Source organism: Molothrus ater, chromosome 10 (genome assembly GCF_012460135.2).
Source record: "Molothrus ater isolate BHLD 08-10-18 breed brown headed cowbird chromosome 10, BPBGC_Mater_1.1, whole genome shotgun sequence".
NCBI lineage: Eukaryota > Metazoa > Chordata > Aves > Passeriformes > Icteridae > Molothrus > Molothrus ater.
In genome coordinates this window covers 25,526,061-25,552,474 of record NC_050487.2, presented here as the reverse complement: position 1 = coordinate 25,552,474, position 26,414 = coordinate 25,526,061, and the positions used below count along the sequence as shown (strand labels likewise).

General features: G+C 49.9%; 3 protein-coding genes across 3 annotated transcripts; 2 read left to right on the top strand and 1 right to left on the bottom strand.

Annotated features, from left to right (window-relative positions):
- The first annotated feature begins 49 nt into the window (after positions 1–49).
- Positions 50–13,528, top strand: EIF2A (eukaryotic translation initiation factor 2A). The gene is made up of 14 exons (XM_036388750.2): positions 50–106; positions 1,118–1,187; positions 1,478–1,552; positions 2,172–2,290; positions 3,298–3,397; positions 3,768–3,850; positions 5,036–5,109; positions 5,256–5,400; positions 6,390–6,506; positions 9,156–9,727; positions 10,998–11,114; positions 11,991–12,119; positions 12,945–13,010; positions 13,086–13,528. The coding sequence occupies exons 1-14, from the start codon at positions 79–81 to the stop codon at positions 13,149–13,151; spliced, it is 1,761 nt and encodes a 586-aa protein (XP_036244643.1). The 5' UTR covers positions 50–78; the 3' UTR covers positions 13,152–13,528.
- A 118-nt stretch (positions 13,529–13,646) lies between these two features.
- On the top strand, positions 13,647–19,921 carry SELENOT (selenoprotein T). Its single transcript, XM_036388828.2, has 6 exons — positions 13,647–13,822; positions 14,951–15,061; positions 16,128–16,254; positions 17,516–17,603; positions 18,321–18,472; positions 19,129–19,921. Exons 1-5 carry the CDS (start codon positions 13,662–13,664, stop codon positions 18,443–18,445), a joined length of 612 nt encoding a protein of 203 aa, XP_036244721.1. The 5' UTR covers positions 13,647–13,661; the 3' UTR covers positions 18,446–18,472; positions 19,129–19,921.
- Positions 19,922–20,201: 280 nt separating this feature from the next.
- Positions 20,202–26,174, bottom strand: ERICH6 (glutamate rich 6). Its single transcript, XM_036388829.1, has 9 exons — positions 25,941–26,174; positions 25,043–25,141; positions 24,809–24,966; positions 23,784–23,848; positions 22,590–22,993; positions 22,368–22,453; positions 21,871–22,023; positions 21,375–21,600; positions 20,202–20,962 (listed from the first exon to the last, which is right to left on the bottom strand). The coding sequence occupies exons 1-9, from the start codon at positions 26,166–26,168 to the stop codon at positions 20,696–20,698; spliced, it is 1,686 nt and encodes a 561-aa protein (XP_036244722.1). The 5' UTR covers positions 26,169–26,174; the 3' UTR covers positions 20,202–20,695.
- Between the last annotated feature and the right edge of the window lie 240 nt (positions 26,175–26,414).

Here is a 26,414-nt window from a genome sequence, read left to right as displayed (position 1 = left end):
CGGTAACGTGGCGCGCGCTGCGGCCGCTACGCCGCCGCCGCCCCGGAACCGGAAACACCGCTCCGCCCGCGCCGCAAGATGGCGCCGCCCACGCCGCTGCTCGCAGGTGCGTCTGGCCCGGGCCCGGGGCCGGTGTGCGGGAGATGGCAGCCAAGTTGGGGTGGGGTGGCCCGGAGTCCCTCCGTTGCTCCTCCGGTGCCCAGTGGTTTCCGCTGCGCGTCTCCTCCCCGGCGTGCGCTGCCGCGGCGTGGCCACGTCCGGCCCCGGTCGTGGAGTTCTTGACGGTGCCGGCCCCGGCGCTGGTCAGGGCTCGCCGGGCCCTGTGCTCGCTGGGCCGGGGCGAGCAGCGGTGCCCCAGAGGAGGGCCCGGTCCTGCCCCGGGCCTATGCCCGAGCAGCCGCCCCGCCGCCGACTCCCCCGCCCCGCGGGGCCCTCGCGGCCCCGTGTCGCGGATTCGTTCTCCGGCCGCGGGTGATTCACTCGCGGGTACCGGGGCAGGCGGGCAGCCGCTGCCGGCCGGGCCCCGCTGCCGTGTCCGCTGAGCTCCGCGGGATTTGGCTGCCGCTTCTTGAGAGTCGTGTTCCCTTTCCGTGTCTCACTGTTTAAACTGCCCCAACATAAGGGATGCGTATTGTCCTTTTCTGTATTTGTAAGCTTTAAACACGAGCCCGTTTCCCCGCACTCGGCCCCGTGGTGGCGGCAGTTGCTCGGGTGGATTTTTGGCTGCTCACTGCCGTCTGTTGTGAGTTTGGATCCTAACGGGGAGCGTGACGGGAGGGCTGGAGAACACGGTCAGGAAGGGCTGCGCTGGTCCTGGGTCACACCTCACGTGTGTTAGGGGTTCCCTTAGGGTCTCTGGGGGCTGTGGTGTGCATGAACCCTGTACAATTGTACTTAGGCATGAGAAGGGCTGTTCTCCTGTGAGGCTGTGGCTGCCCACCCTGGGGCACATCCTGCACAGTGATGGCAGCTCCAGGGCTGTGTCCCGGCTGTGCCTTGGAATTTCCTTATAGCAAGTATGGGAAGCACTGTGCATGGCTCAGGGTTCACAAGTTAGAAAATCACCTGCTTTGTCAATTTCCTGCATTTGAAATGAGTTGTTTGTTTCCCCTTGCAGTGAGAGGCTCCGAGGGGCTGTACATGGTGAATGGGCCCCCCAGCTTCACTGAGAGCGTGGCATTCCAAAGGTACTGCTGGCACTGGCACTAAAGAAATTGCTTTCTGTAAAGTAAGGGTAGACTGTGGAATTGAAAAATGTGTGAATATAAGTGAGTTCAGAACACTGATGACTTGGAAGGCTTTGCACTTGCCTGAGCTTTCACTGCCAGGTGACAGTCCCTGGGCAGGGGTAGCAGGGACTGCACTGTGACACAGGGCTCCTCAGGAGCACAGCAGGAAAGCTCTTGTGTTGGTTTTTGTTAAGGAAACCTTAACCATGGCACTGTTGGGTACTTATGTATATTTCTTATTTCTTCAGGGATTCTGGAAAAAATTGCAAAGCTGTTGCTTTTAGCAAGGACGGCTCCCTCTTTGCCTGGTGCAATGGAGAAAAGTGGGTGCATTTTATTATCTTAATGTTTAGCTTGTATGAAATGTAATCAGTTATGCCTCATTTACTTTTGTCTGTGTAAAGATGATTGCTGTTAATGCAAGTGTTTGCATGTACACTTGAAATGGAGTTTATCAGATGAAACATTTTGTGTTCTTGGTGCACCCATGATGCACCCATTCTCATGCAGTCTGGATATGCTCTCTTTGGTTGGTTGTTTTTTTATTTATGGCTCCCAGTACCTGGTCTCTGGGATTAATCTATTAGTAGAGCCTACAGAAAATAATGAGTCTATTCACCTTGTGGACATTACAATACAAGGTTCCTTTTTTACAGATCAGGTACATTATAGAGTTCAGTCTCATATTTAGAGCTTATGTGTTGCATATAAAAATACATATTATGTTTTGACCAGTGGTTTCTGTCAGGCTTGGGTGTCTGGTTTTAAAATGTGCTCTTGGAAAAATTTAGTAAAAACAAGGGGGGGCGGGGGAAGCTCTTCCAATTCTGTTCCGTGGGCCAAATTTGAAGCAGATCTAGAAGAGTCAATGCTGAACAATTCTCTCAGCATTAATTAACTATTGTAAGCATGTTTTATTGAAATAGCGTCTTTTGGTTCCAGAGTCAATGTTGTTAATGTCACCAGAGCTGAGTTACTGCATTCCTTTGATCTCCCAAAGACAGTTTGCCTTGAATTCTCGCCAAAGAATAGCGTTCTGGCAACGTGGCAGGCCTATGCAAGTGAGTATTGTACCAGCTGGGGAAGCTTTGTGCCAGCTGGGAGGCTTTGAGCCCATGCCTGTGGCCTCTGTAGTGCGTGTGTTGGCCAAATGGGCAGTGCAGGAAGGTGCAGGAAGTTGTGTGGGCAGTCATAGCACAGTGGAGAGGGAGGGATGCCGTTGTCGGAGCAGCTGGCGTTGGGCACGCTCACCCACGCTCTGTCAGAGTGCTCGTGCTCACAGCCACTCTGTCACTCAGGCACGTCTTTCCTAAGCTTTGGGAAGTGGTCCTGGTGCCACCTGGTGTGCCCTGCAGGCAGCTCCTGTTCTTGGGTAGGCAAGGGAGATGGTATGCTGTCCTGGAGAGCTGTGTCCTGCCCGGGGCCCATGGCTGGAGGGTTCTCCATGTCCAGAGCTTTATTCCCTGCTCTGCATCCCTGGGGGGTTTGAGATCCTGGTTCTGAGAGCTGCAGTCCTGCCTGAGGCACAGACAGTGTAAATGCTGCCTTGGGAGGGAAGAGCTGGGCAAGGCTGGGCCTTGGGAGCTGGCCAGGCTGTGGGGAGACTGGGAACTGGGACAGGCTGTAGGATAAGACAACATCACAAGCTGTGAGCTGCTTTGGGGCTGCTGTAAATCACTGACAGCAGCAGGCAGGCTCTGCTAGCCTGGGTTAGGAGGAGAGTACAGACAGCTTAAAAGCAGCAGAACCATTTTGCATGGCTTGCAGAGAGAGCAGCATTGACTACAGTGGAAGGGACAAAATCACCTCATTCCTGTGAGAGCAAAACACTGGAGTAGAGAACATGCCTCCATTGTTTGCCCTGAGGATGGTTTTGGGTTTGGATTAAAAAGCTGTGCAGGTGTTGGTTGCAGCCTTGCGAGGTTAATAGGCACAGCAATCAGCATTCATGGGCTTGGTCCCTCAGGGGCAGAAGTTGCATGCTTGCGAGAAGTTCACGCAGAACCATGAGATGGGATGTTGGGGTGAAGCAGATTTAAGCTTCAAATACCACTATGTTCTTTTGCAGCTGCTAAGGATGGCACAGCAGGGGTGCCCAACCTGCAGCTCCATGATCTGAGAACGGGAAAATGCTTAAAGTCTTTTGTGCAGAAAAAGATGCAGAACTGGTAAATAAGCCTTCCAGATGCTAATTGTTTACAAAGAAATGTGGTTTTCAAAATCTGATCCAGGTAAATGGAGCTGTTAGTGTGGTGTTGGCTTTCAAAGCAGTGCCTGCTGCCCACTGAAAGCCAGAGTCTGTGCCTGTGAGTGTCTGTGTGTAGTTTATTGTAAATTCACTCTCACTTTGCACCACAGGGGAAAGCTGAGCAGACAATAACTAAGTCCACTTGTACATTTTTGCTATGCAGATGTCATTTATCCACATTAAATGTATCATGTTTGAACATACTGGGCTCATAGTAGAGGGAAAAAACAATCCTGGAGTGCTAATGATGAGCATCATTTCATGTTTGTGACTTTTCCCTTAATGTGCAGGTGTCCTTGCTGGGCAGAGGATGAAAGCATTTGTGCCAGAAATGTGAACAATGAAGTGCACTTCTTTGAATACAACAACTTCAGTATGCGAGTATTTCTCACATTTCATTCCTTCTATAAATGCTGCTACTTTTGAGGGGTGGTTTTTGTTTTCAGGTTTTTCTTTGTTTCTTCATTTGCTTGCCTTTTATTTTAAACACTGCCTACATTCTATTTCAGTTTGAAATTCAGAATCATTATTTCACTTTCTTACTTATCTTTTCACTGACTGACATGATATGAAATGCATCTGATTCTCAGTTAAGAAGGCCTGATTCTATATTGTTACTCATTTAATGAGATCCAGGAAATTGTTTTGTAGAAAATGTAATCTGCCATTACTTCCTTGGGTTGTGCATATTCTGTCAATAGATTGCTAAAAATGGCTCATTAAAAATTGGTGGCAAAAATGAAATAGTGAAGCCTGAAGATTTTTACCACAGAGATGTACTGTTGGTGATAGAATATCTGGAGTCGATGGGTGTTTAAAAGGGAAGGGGGAAGAAAAAAGCAGAAAGATAAAAACTAATTAGAACAAAAATGTAAAGGAGTGAAAAGAAAACGGAGGGGAGAACAGCAGCATGTGGTTTTAGTTTTGTATTTAGTTTTGCATTCTTTGTTTTGTTTTAAATATAAAGTTGATAGAGGAATTAGGGCTACAAGAGGCTCAGTTTCCTGAGAATTAGTCCTGGTGTTGTTAATCAAGCTGTGGGAAGCACGGAATGTCAGCCTCAGCAGGATGTCTGCTGACAGTGCAGGTTCCTGGCTGCAGTGGAGCTGTGGGGTGATGCTGTTGCCATCAGTTGTTTGTGGGAAGGAGCAGTGCTGAGCTCTGTGCAGGCCTGTTGGGAAGAGTTATCCCATGGAGGTGTGAGGGGAGAGGCCCTGCCTCTGTGTGATGGCACCTGAATGTGACTGAAGCCAGCACAGATAAGGTGAAGAATATCTGCTTCAAACACAGGCTGCATTCACCTTGGGTTCAGAGGCTTCCTTTGCTTTTTGAACTTCCAAGTACTGAGTGCTGAGTTTCAGGCATAGGCTTGATTAAAGTTGGTTTTGTAGGTGAAATGGGAAAATAATATTTGTTTGCCTAGAAAAAGAGATCCTTTGTGATTGTCTTTACTGGTCTGTGTTATCCAGGATAGAGCCCCATAGAAGGATGTGGTTAGGACATCCAGGTAACATGGTTTGTCGTTAACATCAGACATCTGTGACCTTTTTCATGGCAGATACCATTGCAAACAAGCTGCATTTGCAGAAGGTCAGTGATTTCGTGTTGTCCCCAGGAGCACAGCCAACCAAGGTACTTCTGATCCAGCTTCCAGTCCTTTTTTTGTTTTCTTAAAAAAAAAACCCCACTGTGATTTTAGTACAGTTGTAACTATTTTAGTAACTATGCCCTGTGCTACCAAGGCTTTAACCTGCACTGAAATCTCGTGGCTGTTTCAGGTTGCTGTTTATGTCCCAGGCAGCAAAGGTGCTCCGTCCTTTGTCAGGCTCTACCAGTACCCCAACTTTGGGGGCCCGCAGTCAGCACTAGCCAACAAAAGCTTCTTTAAAGCTGACAAGGTGACAATGCTATGGAACAAAAAAGGTATAGCAGCTATGTACTGAGACTTATATTGTGCTCATTTTGGATTGACTTTGTGTGCTGTGTGGGGTTTGTGTTTAATTTGCATATGTTGATAAATCCTGAGGGCAGCCATTAATGCTTTGCTGAGGTGCATTTCTGCACACCCTGGGGTGCTCAGCACTTATCCTGTGACTTTCATAATTTTTTGTGTTGTGCTTGAAAATATTCTATACATGCTGGTAAATTTTTCAGTTGAATGACAAATTCCTATATAATTTTGCATCCTGTGTCAATAATGTAATTGGATTGTAAACATAACAACCGTTCATGTGATGATATGATCTTAATCTGTAGAATCATCTGTATGCATATATATGATAACTGGGGTGATCTGAGAGGCCTCTGTGCTTGGTTGTTTGTTAGCAATGAGCTGTTTCAGAATGATTTTGTACAAATCATTTTACTTCAACCCACATAGTTTGGAATATAAAGGAGGATGTTTCACACATGTAGAAACCATGCTTGGGGACTGTGAGAGACAGCAAAGATTGTTGCTCGAGACATTTTGGGGTGCACGTGTCTGTGGGAATGGGCAGGCTGGGCCTTGCCCTGGTGAGACAGTGCCCTGCTCTGCACCCCCCACAGCTTTGGGTAACAGATGTGCATACAGAAGATGTTGAAAAAATGTTTCGGTCAAGGATTGATCAGGATGTTTGGTTTCTGCCATAGTTTAATTTTTTTTTAATCGCTGCAAAGGATGTTCAGTTGCTTGTGATCTAACAGTAAACTAATAGACTGAGCTGATGTTTCCCACCTGAGGAAGGAATGTATTCAGTGCTTTTGTGGTAGCATTTAGGAAAAACTCGATTCAAAAGAGAATGATACGAGCCCTATCACACAAGCAACCAGCAGGAGCTCATAGTGGAGCTGGTTTTGCTCAGTCAGGTGTTTAGTGCAGTGGCTGCTGTGGCTTTCAGAAGCTGTGCTGCAGTAACTGTGTGTGTTCCCAGCCACGGCTGTGCTGGTGGTTGCCAGCACCGAGGTGGACAAGAGCGGTGCCTCGTACTACGGCGAGCAGACGCTGCACTACCTGGCAGCCAGCGGGGAGAGCGCCGTGGTGCAGCTGCGTGAGTACGGGCTGGGCTGGGCTGGGCCGGGATGGGCCGGGCTGGGCCGGGCTGGGATGGGATGGTCTGGGCCGCGCTGGGCCGGGCCGGGCCAGGCCGGGCCGGGCCGCACTGGGCTGCGCTGGGCTGCGCTGGGCTGCGCTGGGCTGCGCTGGGCTGCGCTGGGCCGGGCCGGGCCGGGCTGGGCTGCGCTGGGCTGCGCTGGGCCGGGCTGGGCCGGGCTGGGCCGGGCTGGGCCGCGCTGGGCCGCGCTGGGCTGCGCTGGGCTGGGCCGGGCCGGGCTGGGCTGGGCCGGGCCGGGCTGGGCTGGGCCAGGCCGGGCCAGGCCGGGCCGGGCCGGGCTGGGCTGGGCTGGGCTGGGCTGGGCTGGGCTGGGCTGGGCCGGGCTGCGCTGGGCTGGGCTGGGCTGGGCTGCGCCGGGCCGGGCTGGGCCGCGCTGGGCTGCGCTGGGCCGGGCCGGGCCGGGCCGGGCTGGGCTGCGCTGCAGCTCCTGCCTCTGCTGGGCTTCTTAGTCTCATGAACTGACCTTTAAAGCAAAATCCTCTAAACAAAAAATCCTTCACCTTTTTTGTTGTTGTTGTTTGTTTTTTACCTCTGCAGGAGGATGTTGCTTTTTTCTGGGTTGGTGTGGGGTTTTTTTCAGTAGCTGGATTTTATTACCTTTGATAGACTTACCATCTTGATGTCAGTGGCATTCAGTTAATACATACATAAAGGTTCCAGTTAATACATACTGATAGTTTGACTGGGAAGGTGTTCAGGTGCACAGGGAGGGAACTATACTCATTTTCTGAGAAAACACCTGGACACTGGAGCCAGGTTGATGTCTGAGAATCCATAACAGGCAGGAATGTGTGTCACCAAACAGAATAGTCCTACCTGCACTTCAACATATGCAAGATACTGCCCACAATGAGCCAGGGCAGAGTGACAGCAGTGTTTTGAAGTCTGTCAGAAAATAAAACTCCTTTATTTTGTATTGTAATACTGAAAGTGTTTTAAAACCTAAAAATGACATATTGGAGGGCAGCAGATGAATGTGCTTAATTCCAGTGTCTAGCTTTAGCTGGAAGTCCATGCCTTAACTTCTGCTGTGGGGGTCTTTTTTCCTTCTCTCAAGCTCTTGCTCTTGTGTGCAAACATCTGGCCTGCTTGGGATTATAGAGGCTGGTTTGTTGGGAGTGCTTGGGAGCACTGGGGGTGACATTGACCACCTTTGCTGGAGGTACTGTGAATGTAACTTCCATAACAGTGCTGGCTGGGAACATTTCCAGTTTGCCTTCTGCTGCAAAACTTGTGGATGAGTACTGTGCCACGTTTCCCCTTGATAGTAACTGCCCTGGGGAAGGAGAATTGGGGTCATGACTCAGTATATAGAATCTCTTTGGGAGTAGTTTAACCCAGCTTACAAGTAGAGCACTACTTGTTTAACTACATACCTACTAAAATGTTCTTTATTTCTACTGCATCTGTATTTAACAGGAAGTCTTTTCACTTAATTTAGCTATTCCTTTTCAAGGAAAAGTCCAAACTGATTAAAGCAAGTGGTGGGCACTTGGACTGAGAGTGCCTGCGGAGTTGGATCTTTTTTGAAGTGCAGTTTTGAAGCTTTTTTCCACTCAGGCATTTGCAAAGGGCTTTTCATTTTCGACTAAGATGTGGTGCTGCTGCAGGCTCTGGCAGAGCTCTGAAGCTTGCATGGAGCTGCCCTCATCTCTCCAGCTGTTGCTGTCACCAAATATCATTTTCTGTCACCTCTGTAGCTGAGCTGCATTGGGTTAATTTCACTGAAAGGGTTTCGAAGGGGAACACACAGTGTGATTATACATCCTTGTTTCTAAAGATAATGAGACTTCAGAGTGACAGCAGACATGAACCATTTAACTCAGTTTGAACATCTTGGGTCAACTCTGGATTTAAGGATTCAGTAATGCATTTGGCATTTATCTGAACTATGGGTGAATATACCCAGATGATGAAAAGTTATAATGGCCTGTGGTTTGTATTTACCTCTGGGTATTTTACCCGAGTTTTCATCACTTATTCATTATTCTTCAGTATATCCTGATGTTCCAACCCCCAGAATAACTTCTAACGGTAGCAAGTTTTGATCATTGCATGTAAGGCCATTTTTGTGTGCTCACCCACATTAAAGTCTGACTTATAAAATATTGTGCATGGGCATAGTCCAAAGATAACTCAGGTCACTATTGCTTACCTCTACAAAGCTGAACTACACAATATTTCTTAGATTAAAAGAAGAGAAACTGTTATCCAGCTGGTATAAAACTCCTGTTTTTGCAGGTTTCCAGTGGGACAATTTGAGATGGTCCTGAGGTCATACTTGAGGAAAAAAAAAAAAAAAAACGGAGTTTTTTTACATGTCAAGCTATGCTTACTGTTAAAGTGTTGGTGCTGGCCCTACAGAGGTAATTTGGAATGACTGCAGTTGTTGTTGCAAACCGTAACTAAAGTTATCAGAAGATACAAGGTTGTTTTTCCCTCTGTTGTTAGCAGAATTAATTTTCACTGTCAATAATTAGAATATAGCATTTTAGCAAAGCATGAAGAGTCACTATGGATTTTATTTTGGCTTGCTCTGAAAAAATGCAGTCTCCCAACAGTTGCATGTTTTTCCTTTTCCTTCAGCCAAAAACGGCCCTATTTACGATGTTGCCTGGAGCCCCAATTCTGTCGAGTTCTGTGCTGTGTATGGTTTCATGCCTGCCAAAGCCACGGTTTTTAACCTGAAATGTGACCCCGTGTTTGATTTTGGCACCGGGCCTCGCAATGCTGCCTACTACAGCCCCCACGGACACATCCTGGTGCTGGCAGGGTTTGGAAACCTTAGGGGACAGATGGAAGTGTGGGACGTTAAGAACTACAAGCTGATTTCCAAGCCAGTGGCCTCGGATTCCACGTACTTCGCTTGGTGTCCCGACGGGGAGCACATTGTGACGGCCACGTGCGCTCCCCGGCTGCGCGTCGGCAACGGCTACAAGATCTGGCACTACACGGGCTCCGTGCTGCACGCCCACGAGGTGCCGGCTGACCAGGAGATGTGGCAGGTGTTCTGGCAGCCCTTCCTGGACGGCGTGTTCCCGGAGAGAGCGGTGCGGTACCAGGCGGTGCCCGGCGAGCTGCCCCGCGCCGAGCCCAGCCCCGCGCAGGCGTACCGCCCGCCCGCCCTGCGCAACAGACCTGCCACGAGCTCCAAGCTGGTGAGTGGCACTGTCCCGGGGCAGCTGCCCGCCTGGCTCTTGCCTCCTCGGAGCTCGGCCTCGCGGATCTGTGTGCTTTTGAGGAGGAGCGTGAGAACAGTGACCAGGTTGACAGCACTGTGGGGGTTTGGAGGGGTTTTGGTGACCTTCTTTGGCACTCTGCTCACAGTTTGCAAGAATGTATGCTAGAAAGCTCTCATCTCTTTGGCCCAAACACTGTCCTTTCACAAAGCATTTGCAAATTTCTGTAATGCTCTTTGCAACATGCACTGGAACACTAAACTCACGTGTGGTGAAATTGAGTACTCTGGTTAGGACAGAAGCCTCTGATCTGGGTGACTTGACCCTGCCAGTTCTGAACCCAGCCAGCCTGGGGCTTGAGTAGCCTCCCAACAGCCATTCTTTCTTGGGTTTTTTCTTTTTAATAAGGTAAATATACTTATTGGAGATTGGATCATTAGCAAGTCAGCTGCAGCTTAAACACATTTCAGTACAGTGATCTGCTTGTATAATTAGTTTCTTTCTGCAGGTTTCCAGAGTAGGCTGAGTAGCAACTAATTCCATGTAAAAGCTGCATCCTTGGTGTTTGGGTCCCGGAGAGCTTTGATTTTGAGCCCTGTGCTTTTGCAGGAGACTGCGAGCAGTCTCTTGTTAGCCATGCTGAGGGCTGCTCTCACAGGCCATCCCTGAGCAGAGGGAGTAGGGAAAAGATACAGTCAGTAAAATAATTCTCCTTACTTATATGGGCAAAAAGTTTTGTCACATGCATTAAAAAAATACAGTGCCACAGTTGAGAGTTATCTTAAAAACACCGAGCAGCCCCCTTTCTCAGCCCCCACTGCCTCCCAAGAACCCCCCATCTCCCCTCCCAGCACTCAGCCTTCCCCTCTGGTCATCGGGAGTTTGAGTTACAAAGCTGTCAGCAACAGCAAAATGCCAGGCTTCAGTCATTTTGTGATAGGTTATTCTTCTTGGATTTTGTTTCCTTCCCGAGATAGAAAACAATGATTTTGTTTTCTTACTGGAAAACTATGAAATCATTGGGGCACATGGGGTAGTCCCATGCACACTTGAGTGGATGAGTTTGAAACCCTTTTCACCTTTCTTTGGCTGTTCCAAGGAGTGCGTACTTTTTCCTCCACTTTCTTTCTTTCTTTTTCTTTTTCTTTCTTTTCCTTTCATCTTTGTGTATGATGTTGTCTTAGGTAGATGTTAGGGTTTCTGTGCCAACATGGAATATGGAGTTTTAACCATTTTGCATGTCCCGCAGCATGAAGATGAGCCACCCCAGAACATGAAACCCCAGCTGGGAGGCAGTGATAAGCCAGTGTCTAAAATAGCTCTCAAAAATCAGAGGAAGCATGAAGCTAAGAAAGCTGCTAAACAGGTACTGCAAAAGTCGCCGTTATAAGAATCACGTTAATTAGTTAATTAGCTTCCCCAAAGGGCAGGGGTCAGTCTCAGAGCAGTGGCTTGTGCAGCAGTGTGGGAAGGGCAGCAGAGTTTAACCAGAGAAGAGCAGCTACAGAAGGGTGATTCAATAGTAACAGCTTTGCAGAGTCACTGCAAATGTTAGCTAAAATCAGTGTGGAGACAAGGTGATCCTGGCTTCTCACATCCTGCAGAATGTGGTTTGGTTTTAGGTAGGAGGGAGGAACAGGTGGGTGCTTTGTGTTTCCTGCAGGTCAAGGCTGAGGTGTGTTTTTAGGGCAGGCCAGAGACAGCCTGTCTGTCACTTCTGGACTTACTGTTCTTTGACTAGGTAGATAAAAGTCAGCTTTTAGTATTAGCCTTCCAATTACTACAAAACTCTGCAGCAATAATTTCTTTAAATGCTATTTTAAAAAAATTCTAGCACTGCTTTTGAGCCCTTTTTTTTTGCTTCACAGGCAATGACCCAGTCTGCTTTGTAAAATATTTGTGTATGTATTTGTCATATCACCCTTAAACTGGTGTTTCCCTGTGCTGTGTGTGGTTGGGATCTTGAGGAAGTAGAAATTAAACAAGAAACAGCATGTGAGCTGTTCCAGATAAGCCTTTGTCCATGGAAGGCAGATCAATAGATAATGCAGTACCTCAGAGCAAGCCATCCTGGATTTTGGAATACATCCAGCAAACTGGGGAAAGAAGGAATATTAAATGGATCCTAAAGTGATTAAAGACATTTTTCATTCTCTTTGTAATCAAAGGTATTTTCTATATTGTGTTTATGTGTCTCTTTGTAATCAAAGGTATTTTCTATATTGTGTTTATGTGTCTACAGGAGGCCAAAGCTGATGCACACCAAGGCCCTGCTCAGGTCAGAGCCCCACAGAATGCCCTACAGAACACTGTGCCAGCCATGACCACGGGAGATCCTGAAGTGGATAAGAAGATAAAGAATTTGAAAAAGGTGTGAAGAGATTCTTAGATTTCTAATAGACAGTATTCCTCCAAGGGCTGGTCTGTCACACCTAGTGCAAGTGTAAGGTGAGCTGAGTCCAGGAGGATGCAGGAACCTTCACGGAATTGTCCCAGATTTGTACCCACCTCCCTTTGCCCTCCTACCTGTGCAGCCATCATGTGCCAGGGTTCCTGAAGGTCCCATCAGAGGTGGCAGTACAGGGAGGAGTTTCAGCATTTCCTGACCCTCAGGAATGCTGTGGAGGTGCAGCCAGTCCCAGCTGAGGGTCAGGGTGCCCTGGCAGGTGTTGGTGCTCAGACAGGAGCTCTGTGCATTCCGTGGGTGTTGGGACCTGCATCTGCCAAGGGAAGAGTGCCCTTGTGGCATGAGTGCAAAGTTTACTGCCAGTCTTGAGAATTCTCGCATTAAATAATTCCAGAACAGAAATTGTTAAGTTCTGGCTAGAGAATCTTTCCCATTTATCTTGCTGCCTCCTGCTGCTCATAGTCTCTGGATTAACTTTCCAGGCTTTTTGAGGAGAATGTGTGGTGAAGAGGGATGGTGATGGAGTAATTTCCAGTTTTGGATCTAGCCCTTCAGTGAGACAATGCCTGGTGTTTTTGTATCTGAGATGAAGTACTGCTGTTCCTAAGTTCTGTTCCTGAAAGAAATGTGTGTTATGGGTGGGAAATTCTGGGTGAAGCATCTGGAGATGCTCAAGGGATTGTGCTTTCCATAGAGACCTGCCTTCAGACACATCAGCAACTTCTAAGATTTATTTCCTGTTCTTGTTTCACCAATATTTTTGTTTGGTTGGTTGGTTGTTTTTTTCAGAAACTAAAGGCAATTGAGCAGCTGAAAGAACAGGCAGCTGCTGGCAAACAGCTGGAGAAGAATCAGGTACGATTGAGATCTGTACAGTTTATTCCAGGTTCATTTTACAATAAGCTACATCTATTAAATTTTCTGCTCTAGGTGGAGAAGATTCAAAAAGAAGCTGCTCTCCTTAAGGAACTGGAAGACCTAGAACTGGGTGTTTAAATCTTCCTCGAGCTCCAGTGTGGTGCTAACACAAAGTTCATGCAAAATGTAGTTTTGTTAAACATTTCAGCAAATGACTAAGGGTTCGACAGTCCACAGATTTGCTGCTCATTTGCCTTTAAAAAAGAATTTTCCTAAAGATTTGTGCACATGAAGCCATGAGCAAGCGATGAGTATCCATCAGCCAGTTCTGCTGCTGTTCCAACGAGAAATGCGCTCCTTTTCTGAGAACATACTGCCTAGACCAGATTGTTTTTCCTTATTTGGGTGGGAGAAGGGAAGGCGACAAAGACATTTGATAGCTTTATTATATTTAAGAAGAGATGCGATCTTTATGCGATGACGGGCTGTAGATAAAATAAAGAGCATTTATAACAGCGAGCTGTCGGAGCGCTGTGTGGCCGCCAGGGGGCGCGCGGGGGCAGGGCTCCGGCCATGGCCCCGCCCCGCCGCGCGCGTGACCTTGGCGAGGCGGCGCGCGCGCGGTGCCTCAGCGGCGGCGGCGGCGAGATGCGAGCGGCGGGGCTGCGGCGGCTGCTGCTGCTGCTGCTGGCGGGGCTGGCGGCGGCACCGGGCGGCGGCGGCGCCGCGGCGGCGGAGCAGGGCGGGCTGCCGGCGAAGAAGCTGCGCATGGCCTACGCCACCGGGCCGCTGCTCAAGTTTCAGATCTGGTGAGGGGCGCCCGCCAAGATGGCGACGGCCAAAATGGCGGCGTCCGCCGGGCCGTCGCCTCTCCCTCCCTCGTTCCTTTTTCTTCCCTTCTTTTCCCTCAGCGCTGCGGCGGCCTCGCTCGCTCTTGTCCGTGGAGGGGCCTCCCCCAGGGCAAGGGGCCGCCTCGCCCCAGGCGACCTGTCGGGGAGCCCGGCCTTGTTGGAGCGGGGGAGGCGGCACCGGGCCGCGGGCGGCGGCTCTTTCAGTGGGTCCTGCTCTACGGCCACTCGCCATAAAATCGCGCTTTTCGGGCCCTTTAATGCCGTGTATGGCGTTGTGCTGGTGCGGGACTAGCGTTTGGGAGGAGCCGATGTCTTAGCAATGGCTGTAATTTTGTGTGTTGGTGCTGTGCCCGTATTGCAGTCGGTGCGTTCGGGCACCTTTGCACCTTTCCGGCGGTGTTGCGATGGTGTCAGCAGCACGGAGCCTCTTGGCGGCGAGAAAACTCCACAGGCCCGGAGCACTCGTCACTACGGTTCCCGGCCGTCGGGGTGCGCAGGGCCAGGTGGAGGCCGGAGCCGAGCCTGGGCGGGCCCTCGGGTCCTTGAGGCGCCGCAGAAGCGCTCAGCGGAAAGTGCCGCGTGCGGGGTCTTCGGCGGTTTACCGCAGTTTTATAGAGGCGGCTGCTGAAAGGCGAGGCAGAGGACAGCTCGGGACTATTTAACTCCTGCAGTTTCTTTGTCGTGCTGACATAGAGATGGCTGGAAAAGACATTGCCTGTCTGGACAGTCCCAGAGAGGGATTCACACGTTCTGTGTGAAGACTTTTTCGGCACAGAGCAAGGGATTGCTTACATTGACTTTGTAAATTAATCGTAACTTTACAGATTTTTGCAGGGAAAGCGTGTGATTTGATGCTTAAGTGAGTATTTCCAGAACTCTGTGTCTGTGCTGGGATGTGGAGCAAATCAGTGTCACACCCAGGGCTTACCTGTCGGGATTTGTGATGTGTAATTTCACTGCAGATGAGGTTTTCTTTGTGCCATAAAAAATGTGAGTTCTATTTTAGATTGATGGGGTTCTGAAGAGGGTGAGTGCTGCTGAGCAGTGCAGCCCTGGAGCTGTGGTGACCATGCTGTCTGTGTTCAGTGTCTCCTGAGGCTACAGGCGGGTGTTTGAGGAGTACATGCGGGTCATCAGCCAGCGGTACCCAGACATCCGAATCGAAGGGGAGAACTACCTTCCTCAACCTATCTATAGGTGAGCGTGTGCCTCATGCTGTGTGCTCTCTGTCTGTCTGCTTTCCACTGCTAAACACATGCACTCACACTGAAATAATACTGAAAATATAAACTTGAGGGGATTTTCTACTGCGATTGCATACAAGGACGCTCGTATGGTTTTCTTGTATGTGATTTTCTGCCCTCCAGGTAGCTGCCTTAGTTTTCCATACAAGTATCACTATCTGTATATCTGTATGATGAGGCCTGTCATATCCAACCTAAAATAAATTACATAACTTGTTTTTGAAACAGTGAATTTTCCTAGCTTTTCTTCATGCTGTATCTGGACATAAATTCAATTTGTTGCTCAGGCTTATGCACTTAGTGACAAATGCCTGTAATGGGTTAAGGACACAGAGGAAGGAAAAGTTCAGTGTTAACATCTGAATCAGGGAGAGCTCACCTCAGGTTAGGGGCTGCCAGAGTGGCCTTTGCTGCAGCTGTGGGGGGAAAGCCCAAAGAAATTCAGAAGAAGGCAAAACAGTGTTATTCCTGTTACTTAAAGCAGCGTGCCCACGCAGGAGAGTGATGCCATAGTTACTGGGTGGCTCCTGGAACGCTCGTTGGCCCGATTTCTGGCAGGGTTGTGGTGGTGGGAGGCTGCGGGGCGCAGTGCCTCCGCGTGGGCTGGCTCTGGGGAGTTGCACATCACTGGGAAATGCTCCACAGGAAGTGGTGCCCGTCAGTCAGACATGTCTGTAATATGGCACAGCTTTAGAAACTCAATCTGTTAGCCAGGCATAAAAGCAAAGTCCCATTTGAAGTCTGCTGAGGAGCAAAAGAATCTGTGTTTTACAGGAAGGTGGCATTCTGGGGTGCTGTGCAGAAGCAGGGCCTTATTGGAGGTTTTGTTATGTGTGTTGCTTTTTTGTTTTGTTGGTTTGATTTGGTTTGGGGTTCTTTTCCAGTGAGACAAACCGTGGAAAGTTTTGTACTTCCCCTGAAACATTTGATTGTACTGTCTCCCAGTGATGTGAATTACAGTTGTGTATGGTGAAGTAGGAACTGAACCTTCAGTCACTGGTGTGTGTTGTCTCCAACAGGCACATAGCATCCTTCCTGTCTGTCTTCAAACTAGTATTAATTGGCTTAATCATCGTTGGCAAGGACCCGTTTGCTTTCTTTGGCATGCAAGCTCCAAGCATCTGGCAGTGGGGCCAGGAAAACAAGGTAAAGGACATACTTCTTTTAATCTAAAAAAGCAGCTTCAGAGTTACTTCATGAGGGTGTGCTGTGAGTCCCTCAGTTCTGACTGATTTACCTTTCATATGCTGCAGCCTTACAGTAGAATAATTTTACCAGTTGTGCTTTACGCTTTTGACAAAGCCAAGTGTGCTTCTGTGATCTCTTTCCAAGCTGCTGCTACTGCAGAGGGGCAGCTGAAGTTAAAGTGCTGACAAAGATGATAAAAGAGTTCTTTATTTTTTAGGGCTCAAGAAGAGCATTCCAAGCCAGTATTGTTGATGTTAAAATTACCGTTTCCCTTCTCTGTTGTCTCATAATGATTTTGCAGTTGATGCTTCCATCAGACTCCTGATAGATTAGGCAGCAATTAGAAGGGTGTTAGAAAAATGAAGTTGAAATGTTGTGGGTGTTTTTGGAGAGCAGACTGGCTTGACATTGTGGGAGAATATTCCCATGAGTCAGTACTGATGATGCCAGTAGATTCAGGGTTTTGTACTCTGATTTAGAGTAACCTTGTTCCAGATTTATTCCACTAAACTAAACTAATTTACAGACCTTCATGCTGAGCTGCCTAGTGCCCTGGGTCTTTCACTGGCCAATTTGCATGTCCAGAAGCTGTAATATTTCCATTTGAATTAAATGGGCCAGCTCCGTGCCTGGCTGGGCTGGCCGCAGTGCGTGGCTGCTGTCCCTGTGCCAGGTTCTGTGGTGTTGCAGTGACTTGTGCGAGTGTGCCTGTGAACAGGAAAAGGAAATTGGAGAGGTGCTGGTGGTGAGGGAGGAGCTGCACTGCTGAAGATGCTGTCCTTTCCTCCTTAGTCACCCATGCACAGAGAAAATTCCAGATGAAGAGCTTGGAGGTGTGCAGGAGGGTCGGTGGTTCTTATGCATGGGACTTGCCTTGCTCTGCTGTTTGTGGCTGGGCCCTTGGCTCTGTGATCTGGAGATTGCTGTGACAGTGACAGGCTGTGTCTGGGGACAGTTGAGTTCCCATGTCCCACTGCCAGCCCCCTGCAGCTGCCTGTGCTGGGTCCAGAGGTGTGCAGAGGCTGCAAGTTGGATGGGGTTGGAGCTGGTTTGGTGCTTTTCTGGGGAAGGCAAGGTGCAGTCTATAAAAGGAGGAAGGGGAGGTGTCTGTAGATGGGAACATTCCTTGAGCAATGACAGGGAGTTCAGAGGCACCTGTGAACAACAGCAGGCGTGCCTGACATGGCTGAGATCTGTGTGGGTCTTTGTTCCCTTCCAGGTGTACGCCTGCATGATGGTCTTCTTCCTGAGCAACATGATTGAGAACCAGTGTATGTCCACTGGGGCTTTTGAAATCACTTTGAATGGTGAGCTCAGACTTTGTTTGAGGGGTGTCACGTATACACATGTGAGGGCTGTGGGGTGTGGAGAACGAGGGATGGTGTCGGTAAATTTATGTCCCAAATGTGATATGTGGAAATTGCCATCCATTTGGATCTTCAGGTGTTGCCTATCAGAATAAATCATGAAAATCATAAGAGTCTTCTAAAGCAATTTATACAGATGTTAGATATTCTAGAACAGGTCTGTAAAAACTTTCTCAGAGGGATATTTGGTGCCTTGGAATAACTGTGTTACGTTCTTTCTTTGTGTGTGATGGGCATTAAATAAGAAACCATCAGCTAGGGGCATGTACTTTCCAATTAGATGCTTTTCCTGTCTGTTCTGCAGCATGCTTTAGCTTTGGAATCCTAAAGAATCCATTACTATTACTGGATTATCAGTACTGATGGACAGCAGTACTGATATTTCAGGTAGAGGGGAATGTCAATGGATATTCTACACCTTTCCATCAATATGATACACTTCTAAATGGAAGCATTAGACACTCTGCTCTCCTAGTTGGGCTGGGATTCAGCATAGCCAGAGGTTGGAAGCATTGTTGATTCGGATGCTTTCCTCAACATAGATCAGTACCAGCTCAGTTTCCTAGAGCTTCTCAATTCCATGTTTACACCAGCTCGGCCTGTTTTCTGATGCTCCCAGTGTAACGGTGCTTCTCTCCCGTGTGTATTCTGCACTAGATGTCCCAGTGTGGTCTAAGCTGGAGTCTGGCCACCTCCCTTCCATGCAGCAGCTTGTACAGATCCTTGATAACGAGATGAAGCTCAATGTGCACATGGAGTCAATGCCCCATCATCGATCATAGCCCCATCGATCAGCACTGAAACTTCTCGTAAGTCTCCTCCAGTCTCCTCCAGTGTGTTTGCCCACGTAAGACAGGCACGCTGGAGACTGGATTTTAGCATTGTGTGTTTGTTCAGTTAAATGTTTTTCTGGAGAACCAGCTCCCATGATGTTAAAACTGCCACATGTGGTGTCACAGAGGCTGTTTGGGTGGGAGGTTTTGGGATGTGGCTCATTCCGCCTGTCTCAGAGCAGGAAGCTGGCATTCCATGATGCAGGAGAATGTGTGTTACTACAGGCAGAAGGCCTAGTGTCAGTGAAGCTGTGGTGCAGAGATCAGGAACACTGCTTTGTGCATTACAATTGCCTCTGTCCTGGGGCTTAAGGTCTCCCTGGCTTTTAACCCAGTTGAATTCCAGAGCCTTGGGGAACAGGATGCTGTCTATTCCTTGCTTAACCCTGGAGAGCAGAACAATGTCATGCTCTGGTGTCCTGCCCCGTTCCTCTGCAAAAGCTCCACAGCTTTTGGTAGCGTGGAGTTCACATCCTGTAGGTCCTTTATGACCAAGCACTTCCACGTCCCTGTGTCACCTGTGGCTTTCAAAACGCATGGCTTACGATTCCCCACCTTGGGGCTGGCTCAGTGCAGGTGTGCTGCTGTGCTGCAGGGCTGTTGCTGACTGTAACCCAGGTGTCTCTCCACAGGCATTGGGTGGTGGTTCCCGGGCCACGTGCTGCAGACCCATGAAGGCCTGCACTGAAGACAGCTGCTGTTGGTGCAGGCTGGATGCCTCTCTTGCAGCCACGTTGTGCCTCCTGGACAAACACTCAATGAGCCCTGTTTCAGTGCTGGCCAGTCCTCACTGCACAGCCACGAGTGCAATAATACTGTATAGTTTTTTTAAGACTTCATTCGACCAGTTCATAGATCAGCAATGCAGGCATTACTAATGGTAACTTATTTTATATTCATGTTTCACACTATGGCAGATTGAGTTGATACCTAATTTTTCCTTGGAAAAAGAGAAGTTTGTTTAATCTGTTGTATTTTATATGAATTTATGTTTTTGTAGTTTAAAATGAAGTTATAGGAGTGTCTGATATTGTCCTAAACTGTTGAGTAATTGATAGCTGTCTATCAAATCTCTTTAATGTGGTTAAAACAGGTTTGTATATTTTTCAAAATCTATGGCAGAGTCGAACAGTGCATTATATACTGAATTATATAAGCAAAATTATATGCGGAATTGTTACATCACTTGGTGACTTCAGTGAAAATTAAGATCAGCTACTCTTTAATCATGTGGACCAGCTCCAGCAGTTCTTCTTGGCCATTTGAGAGATGAGCTGGGCCTTCCTGCTGTCCTGAACAGAACCCGAGAACATTAATTGAAATAAAGAGTTCCCATTTCCTGTGTGAAGTACCTGGTTTGTCACCGATGGACATTCTTGGAACTGCAATTGAAAAACTGCATAAAAAGCCAACTTTCCAAAGTTACTGACCTTGTATTTGTCATGTGTATGCCCCTAAGAACCTCCAGTGTGGGGAAGGGTACATGGGGCTTGGTCTTATCCTTTAGGCACCTGCCACAGTTCAGGTGTGGCCTCCCTGGGGGAAGCTGGCCAGGTGCACCCCTAGTTTCAAGGGCAGCTCTGAGAGGCTGACTGCAGCACTCTGAGCCTCTAAACACCCACTGATAGCTCTGTGTTTGCAGTGCTTGAACCAGAGCCCATTGCAGGCTGCAGCTGGTGCTCCCTGGAGCCAAGCATAGGTGATTGCTTTGGGCACTCTGAGGGCATTTGTCGCTCTCTGCGCAGGGAACCACCTTGCCTTGTACCTGCAGCTGGCTGAGCTGCCGTAGGCATGGGCACCAGGAACACCTGGGGCTTCCTGCTGATGCCACCTTCTTATCAGGAGCGGCAGAGCAGTACCTGTGTAGCTGTCCCAAGCCCTGGCTCAGCTGTGCCTTTGTGCCTTGTGCTGGGGCTGGAGACAGAAGGGGGCCTGCTCAGGAGCAGTGCACTGCTGTGGAGCACGGGATTGCCTGAGCAAAGCCCTCCCATGCCTCCGTGACCAAGGTGCTGTCACTGCAGGCTGGTACCGTGCCCTGAGCAAGACCCATTTGGGGCTGTGTGGATCAGCCCTGGACTGCCCTTTGCTCTGCACCAGGGCAGGCAGGGCCAGAGGAGAAATCTTGCTGAGCACATGCAGGTGCCACAGTGTCAAGGGACTGTCTCTGGCTCATTTTCCCTTACACCACACACACACTGGTCAGAGCTGCTGGGCATTTACTATCGCCTTGATGGAGTTGGCCAGCTCATCACTTATGTCAGCAGTCATGCAGAGCTCCAGGATCTTCACAGCCTGGCTGATGAGGTACATGGGAGGCTGCATTTTGTTCCACTGCTCACTGGAGGGGAAGTTGAGGCATCCCCGCATCCTGTCGAAGAGCTGCAGGATCTTCACGCGGAAGGCGAGCAGCAGCAGCTCGTCCTCACCCAGCCGGGCTGGAGGAGGCAGCTGGCTGTCGGTGCTGACCTGCAGAACAGAGCACATGTGTCAGCAGAGCCACCCTGGCTGGGCACGGCGCTTCCATCTCCAGCAGACAAACCTGCCCCTGGGACAGGAGCCTGCGGAGGAAACGAGCTGCCATGCACCCTGCCCACATGGATCATAGAGCCAGGGTGACCTTGGGGATGTTACCAGGCATCTGCCTGGGAGTGGAGTCCCACACTGTGGCCCCTTGCAGAGAGCTGGGGCTGGCAAGTGTCCCATCTCCATAGGAGTGGCAGGAATATGTGCATCTCCACAGCTTTCTTTTTGGGGATGGAGCATGGGACAACATAGGGAGCATCCGCCACGGGATACACAGGATAAGCACAGAGGGAGGGGAGCTTCCCTGGCTGCCCCGCTCCCGCTGTGGGGAGTGGCTCAGCACAGGAACAATTACCTGCACTTTGGTTCCCATGTTGAGTTTTGCTTGTCGCCCCATGGCGAGGAAGGAGACGAAGATCTTGTCCTGGGCCAGGATCCTGACCCCCACGTAGTGGTTCAGGGAGATGAAAATGGGGCTCAGTGGGACCTGGGGTTCTGGTAACAAGTTCGGCCACATCCATCTTCTTACCCTGTTGCCTGCTTGGTCCAAATACTGCCCACCCTGCATACTCATATTTATCCTAAAGAAAGGGAAATGGAAGCTCTGAACCCTGTAAGCTCTTGTGGCAGAAGGTCTCTTATTCCTCTGAGGGATGGGACAGAGGCACAGCAGGGGCAGGGTCTGTCCCCCACCTCTCAAGGCACAGCTGGGTTGCCTTGCTGCTCTGAGGGCACCTGAAGCAGGGCCTATGAGCTGCTAAATTTGTCTATTTTTGGATACTATTAAAAATAGCCTTTACGGCCTTTGGAATGTCAATGCACAGAGGAGACAGCAAAGCTGCTGAACGCACCACTCATCTCCGGAAGGGTAATAGCATGTGCTCCTGCCATCAGACTGAAACAGTGCTCGGATTTTGGCTGTCCTTGGCTCGTCTTCCTGTACTATGCACATCAGCTGGTCTTTGGCTTGTGCAATGATGATGGCCAGGTTTCCAGATGGATAGCTGCCACTAGGTAAGGTGTTTGTAACCCCCTGCTTTGCTTGGTTGATCTGTTATTACACACTAAATACTTCTGAGTACTACTTTGGAGTGTAAAAACTGATATATTACCCAGAGCACAGTGTTAAAAAGTGTGCTGCTTCCTTGGGCTGGGTCTTGGAAGCTACTGCTCATTGGAGCTGGCTGTTCTTTGAAACCTCAGCCCAGGAGCTGTGTCAAGTTTCACTGCTGCTGCTCCTCAGAGCAAGTGGGATCGATGAGCTGGGTTGTAATAAAGCGGACGGGGAACACTTAAAATTAGTAACAGCCCTGGACTAAGGCAGGCAAGTGAACCCTGTAAAGGATACAATAACTGTGATGTTCCGTCTGGGAGCATGGTAAGGAATTTCTTTCCATTTTTGTAGTACTTCTGCACCAATTTACCCTTCCCCACCTAAGATTGGAAGGATAAAATGGATGAGGGCAGTCTGGCACAGCTGCCCTGTGAAAATGGGCACTGCCAGGCTCTGCCAGCTCGGAGTGCTGACATGTCCAAGGTGCTCCCGTCGCTGTCGGCCGCAGGTACCTGCCTTCTTCCCCAGAAGACTGAATTCGTAGCAGAGGACGCTGCGGGACATGGGCTTCTTGTCGCGCTTGGGCTCTTTCTTGGACTCAGGCTCCTCTTCGGGCTGGGACTCGGGCTCGTTCTCCAGCTCGGGCTCCTCCTCGGGCCAAAGCTCCAGCTCAGACTCCTCCTCAGGCCGGGGCTCTTCCTCAGGCTCCTCCTCGGGCCGGGGTTCCAGTTCAGGCTTCTCCTTGAGACGGGATTCTGGTTCAGGCTTCTCCTTGGGTCGGGGCTCAGGTTCGGGCTTGGGCTTCTCCTTAGGCCGGGGCTCGGGCTTGGCTGCACTTGCAACAGGCGCTGGTGTCCCACCTTCGGGAGATGCGAGTTCCTGGGAAGGCTTGTAGGAAGCGGATCCAGCTTGCTGTAACCCTGCAGAGCACAGGGAGAGGGCTTCTGTGCAGCAGAGAGGGTTGGCAGTGCTCCCTGTGGGGCTGCCCGACACCTCTGCTGTAACTGGGGGAGAGGGAGTTCCTGGCTGAAACGCTCCATCCTGACAGTCTGTCTCGGGCTATTTTCTAACAAGGGCAGTCCAAAGTGCTCAGCTATTTCAGAGCACAGGATTATGATAAAAGATAGCATTTTTTTCAGTTACATATATACACACATTTGTGTAAAGAGCAACTTTTTGGGATAACATTTGGCTCCACGCACTGGAACTGACCATTTGAGATCCCAGTGCTCCAGAAGCCTCACTGCCCTGCCATCCTCTCTGAAAACATGCCCATATCGTAAATCTGGTTCACCTGTCCAAACTCCTCTATCCAAAGGCTGCTCAGTCATCTACAGCCTGGACTAGGAATTGATGGAATATCCACCTGATCAGGCAAAATATGGGCAAGACTCATTTTGGCAGTTCCTATTTCCTAAGGGCTTCGCTTTGCCAACTCATCCTCTCAGGTCAGGTTCTGTGCATCTCAGCTGGAAACATCACAGATACATACTGAAAATCATGACAAACTCTGTGCAAAGAGGATGTGCCTCCTCTTGTGCTCATGTGTGAGGACAAGACTTGGAATGATTTGTATCTAATTTAATGAGATTGCTTATCTGACAATGAACAAACATGTCGCTGTATAAAATCCTCCAGTTAGAAACCAGCAATTCCACTGAAGGCACTGTTGAGATAAATGGACAAATCCATAAGGAAATACCAGCTCACCTTTAGTGGCACTCAGCTTTAAAGACTGGTCAGCCAACTCTCTAGCCAGGTGTCTCTTCTGCTGCCTGGAAAATAGAAGTGTTGTTGACACCTCACATATCATGTTTAGAAAGCCACAAGTAGTGGATACCCCTGCTTTAGGAACACAATTTCTGAATCTATTTTTCTCTCTGCTCACAATTCCAAGTAATAAGCAGCACAGCGTCATCAAAATACTCATACCTCAGCAGAAAGGAATTGTGCCCACACAGATTCCAGTGAACAGACTGCCACTGCAGTGGCATCAGCTCTGCTGGAAGGAGAGCTGAATATTTTAATGGGGTTTGGATCAGTATTTTATGTGAAAGAGAAGGACATACGACCACAAGATCAAGAAAACAGCTCATCTCCAAGAATATTTTCACTATTCATGTGTAGCTTCCTGTGAATCTGACAGTGGTTTGGTGTGTGCTCTGTACATAGTAGGCAGGATTTTTGAGGAGACCAACAGTTTACTTCCAGGTGTACTGGTTTAGTTTTCCCTAAAGGAAAAGAAAACTAAACCAGTACACCTGTGGCTTAGACTTTCCCTGGAGGCTTAAACTCTTGCACAAGCTTTGGGTCTCCTGCTAAACAGCCTGAGAACTTGCAGAGTTCTTGTGTGTGACTCTGGAAACTGTAATCCAAACACAGTTTATAGATCAAAACAGAAATACAAACACCAGCTTTGTTTCAGTGCCAGAGGTAGAAGCTACACCCAAATACTGTCCCTTCCCACAGCTGTGGGTTTTTTTTGGCTCTACCTGTCTCTGGATAATTCATCTGTCAGGATTGGAATTAATGTTTCACTCAGCACATGCCTTGCCACCTCCTTGTGCAGCCTGGCAATAAGGGGAGCCAGGAGGGACCAGAGAGAATCAGGACTGGTGCCTAAAGCAAAGGTTTTTCTTCTTTCATCTCTCTCCCTGCGGTTTCTTAACGCTCCTATTCCCCTCAAAGCTCCCTGTTGTTCATTACACAGACCTGATCCCCAGCCCTCCCAGTACCTCTGGCTGTCTTGCTCCTTTGACAGCAGCAGGTTGGCTTCAGAGCTGAGGGATTCCTGGGTGCTGACAGCTCTGGGAAGGCTGCTGGCATCCTCAAGCCTCTTCTTCTCCTTCATGATGAACTCATAGAGCTCCCGGCTGCGCTTGCAGCAGAATTTCTAGAGGGTGAGAGAGCAGAGCCGTGAGCGTGGCTGTTCCACAGCAAACCCCTGCTTGTCCTCCCTGCCAGCTTACGTCCTCCTGGTCCTCAGAGAGAGGCACATCCTGGGAGAAGGGGAACGGCCTCAGCAGGTTGCCACAGTACTCGCAGGTTGGCTCAGCATCCTCCTCTGCCTGCAGCAATGGTGGGGAGAGCAGGGAGTAAGGACGAGGGGCACCAGCCCCCAGATCCCCGGTTAGCACGGTGAAAACGCAACAGATGTGACAAAGCACCTAAGGGCACTCACGACAGATCCATGTCTGGGATATCGTGGAATGACTCAAAACATTAGGTTCAGGAAACCACCAAAGAGAATAGCAGATGTGTTATAAATAAACCAATAAATGCCCCCAAACAAAGGGAATGATTGGTATTTGTGAGTTCTGCTCCTTCCCAGGGAAGCTGAGAGCACAGAACACTGGAGCTGAGGATTTGAATGCATTACAGAGAGAAAAACTCCAGTTGTGGGAGTTTCTGAGGAAGCACCAGCAGACTTGGTGATACAGAGCTGGTCACATCTGACCAGATGCAAAACAGGCTGACAGCAGGGTGTGTTTTGAGGATCGGTACTGGATATCCTGAAACAAAATTCCCTTGCTCCTCACCTCGTGCCTTGAGTTAACTCTTTGGTAACTTTGCTAAGGGTTACGGGGAACTTTGTGCCCTGCTTGTATTAGGTGGCTGTGCCTATTTATATACATTTTGTGTCTGATTTAGACAAAATATTCTGCTGGGAAATTCTCAACAGAGGATGCAGCGGGGAGGGGGGGGGCGCTGCATAGCCTCTTGGTGCCCAGGCTGTTTCAACAGCCTCGCAGAAGAAAAACCTGTCATGAAGGGGCTCCTTTGCGGGCTCGGCAAAGGGCGTTGGTTCCCAGTTTTCCACATAGAACCGTGTGAATGAAGCAGCGGGAAGTGCCCACCCCAACTGACCTCGTGGTGTACGTTTGCCTCTGAGGACTCGGGTCTGTAGGCCAGGAGGGTGGGCAGGCCCGTGGGGGTGGGCTGCGGGCCGGCCGGGGGCGTCCCGCACTGCGGCTCTGCCGGGTGGTGTGTGCCCTCCTCGGGGGCCGGGGGCCAGCGGGGCCCGCCCGCCGCATCGTCCGCCCTTCCGCTGGGCTCCGCGGCCCGGCCCGGCCCGTCCATGCCCGGCCCGTCCATGCCCGGCCCGCTGCGCCGCCGTCTCCAGGGCGACGCCGGGGGCGCGGGGCACGCCGGGACCGCGCGGGGCGGCTCCGCCCGAGGCCCCGCCCCGCCCGGTACCCGGCCCCGCCCCGGCGCTCCGGGCCCAGCCCCAGCCCCGGCCGGGCCCGAGCCCCGCCGCTCCGCCCGGTACCCGGTCCCGCCCGGGCCGCCGCTGCCCCGCGGCGCTGCTCCTCCGGGCGGCAGCTGCGGCTGCTCCGTTCC

Excerpts from the sequence above, each read along its gene's own strand:
- ERICH6 (XM_036388829.1), bottom strand. The coding sequence starts at position 26,168 with ATGGACGGGCCGGGCATGGACGGGCCGGGCCGGGCCGCGGAGCCCAGC. Across the intron at positions 22,994-23,783 it reads AAAGCTGAGTGCCACTAAAG|GGTTACAGCAAGCTGGATCC; the intron begins GTGAGCTGGTAT and ends TGTGCTCTGCAG. Across the intron at positions 22,454-22,589 it reads TCAGTCTTCTGGGGAAGAAG|GTGGGGAAGGGTAAATTGGT; the intron begins GCAGGTACCTGC and ends TTCCAATCTTAG.
- EIF2A (XM_036388750.2), top strand. The coding sequence starts at position 79 with ATGGCGCCGCCCACGCCGCTGCTCGCAG. Across the intron at positions 6,507-9,155 it reads GAGCGCCGTGGTGCAGCTGC|CCAAAAACGGCCCTATTTAC; the intron begins GTGAGTACGGGC and ends CTTTTCCTTCAG. Across the intron at positions 13,011-13,085 it reads AACAGCTGGAGAAGAATCAG|GTGGAGAAGATTCAAAAAGA; the intron begins GTACGATTGAGA and ends TTTCTGCTCTAG.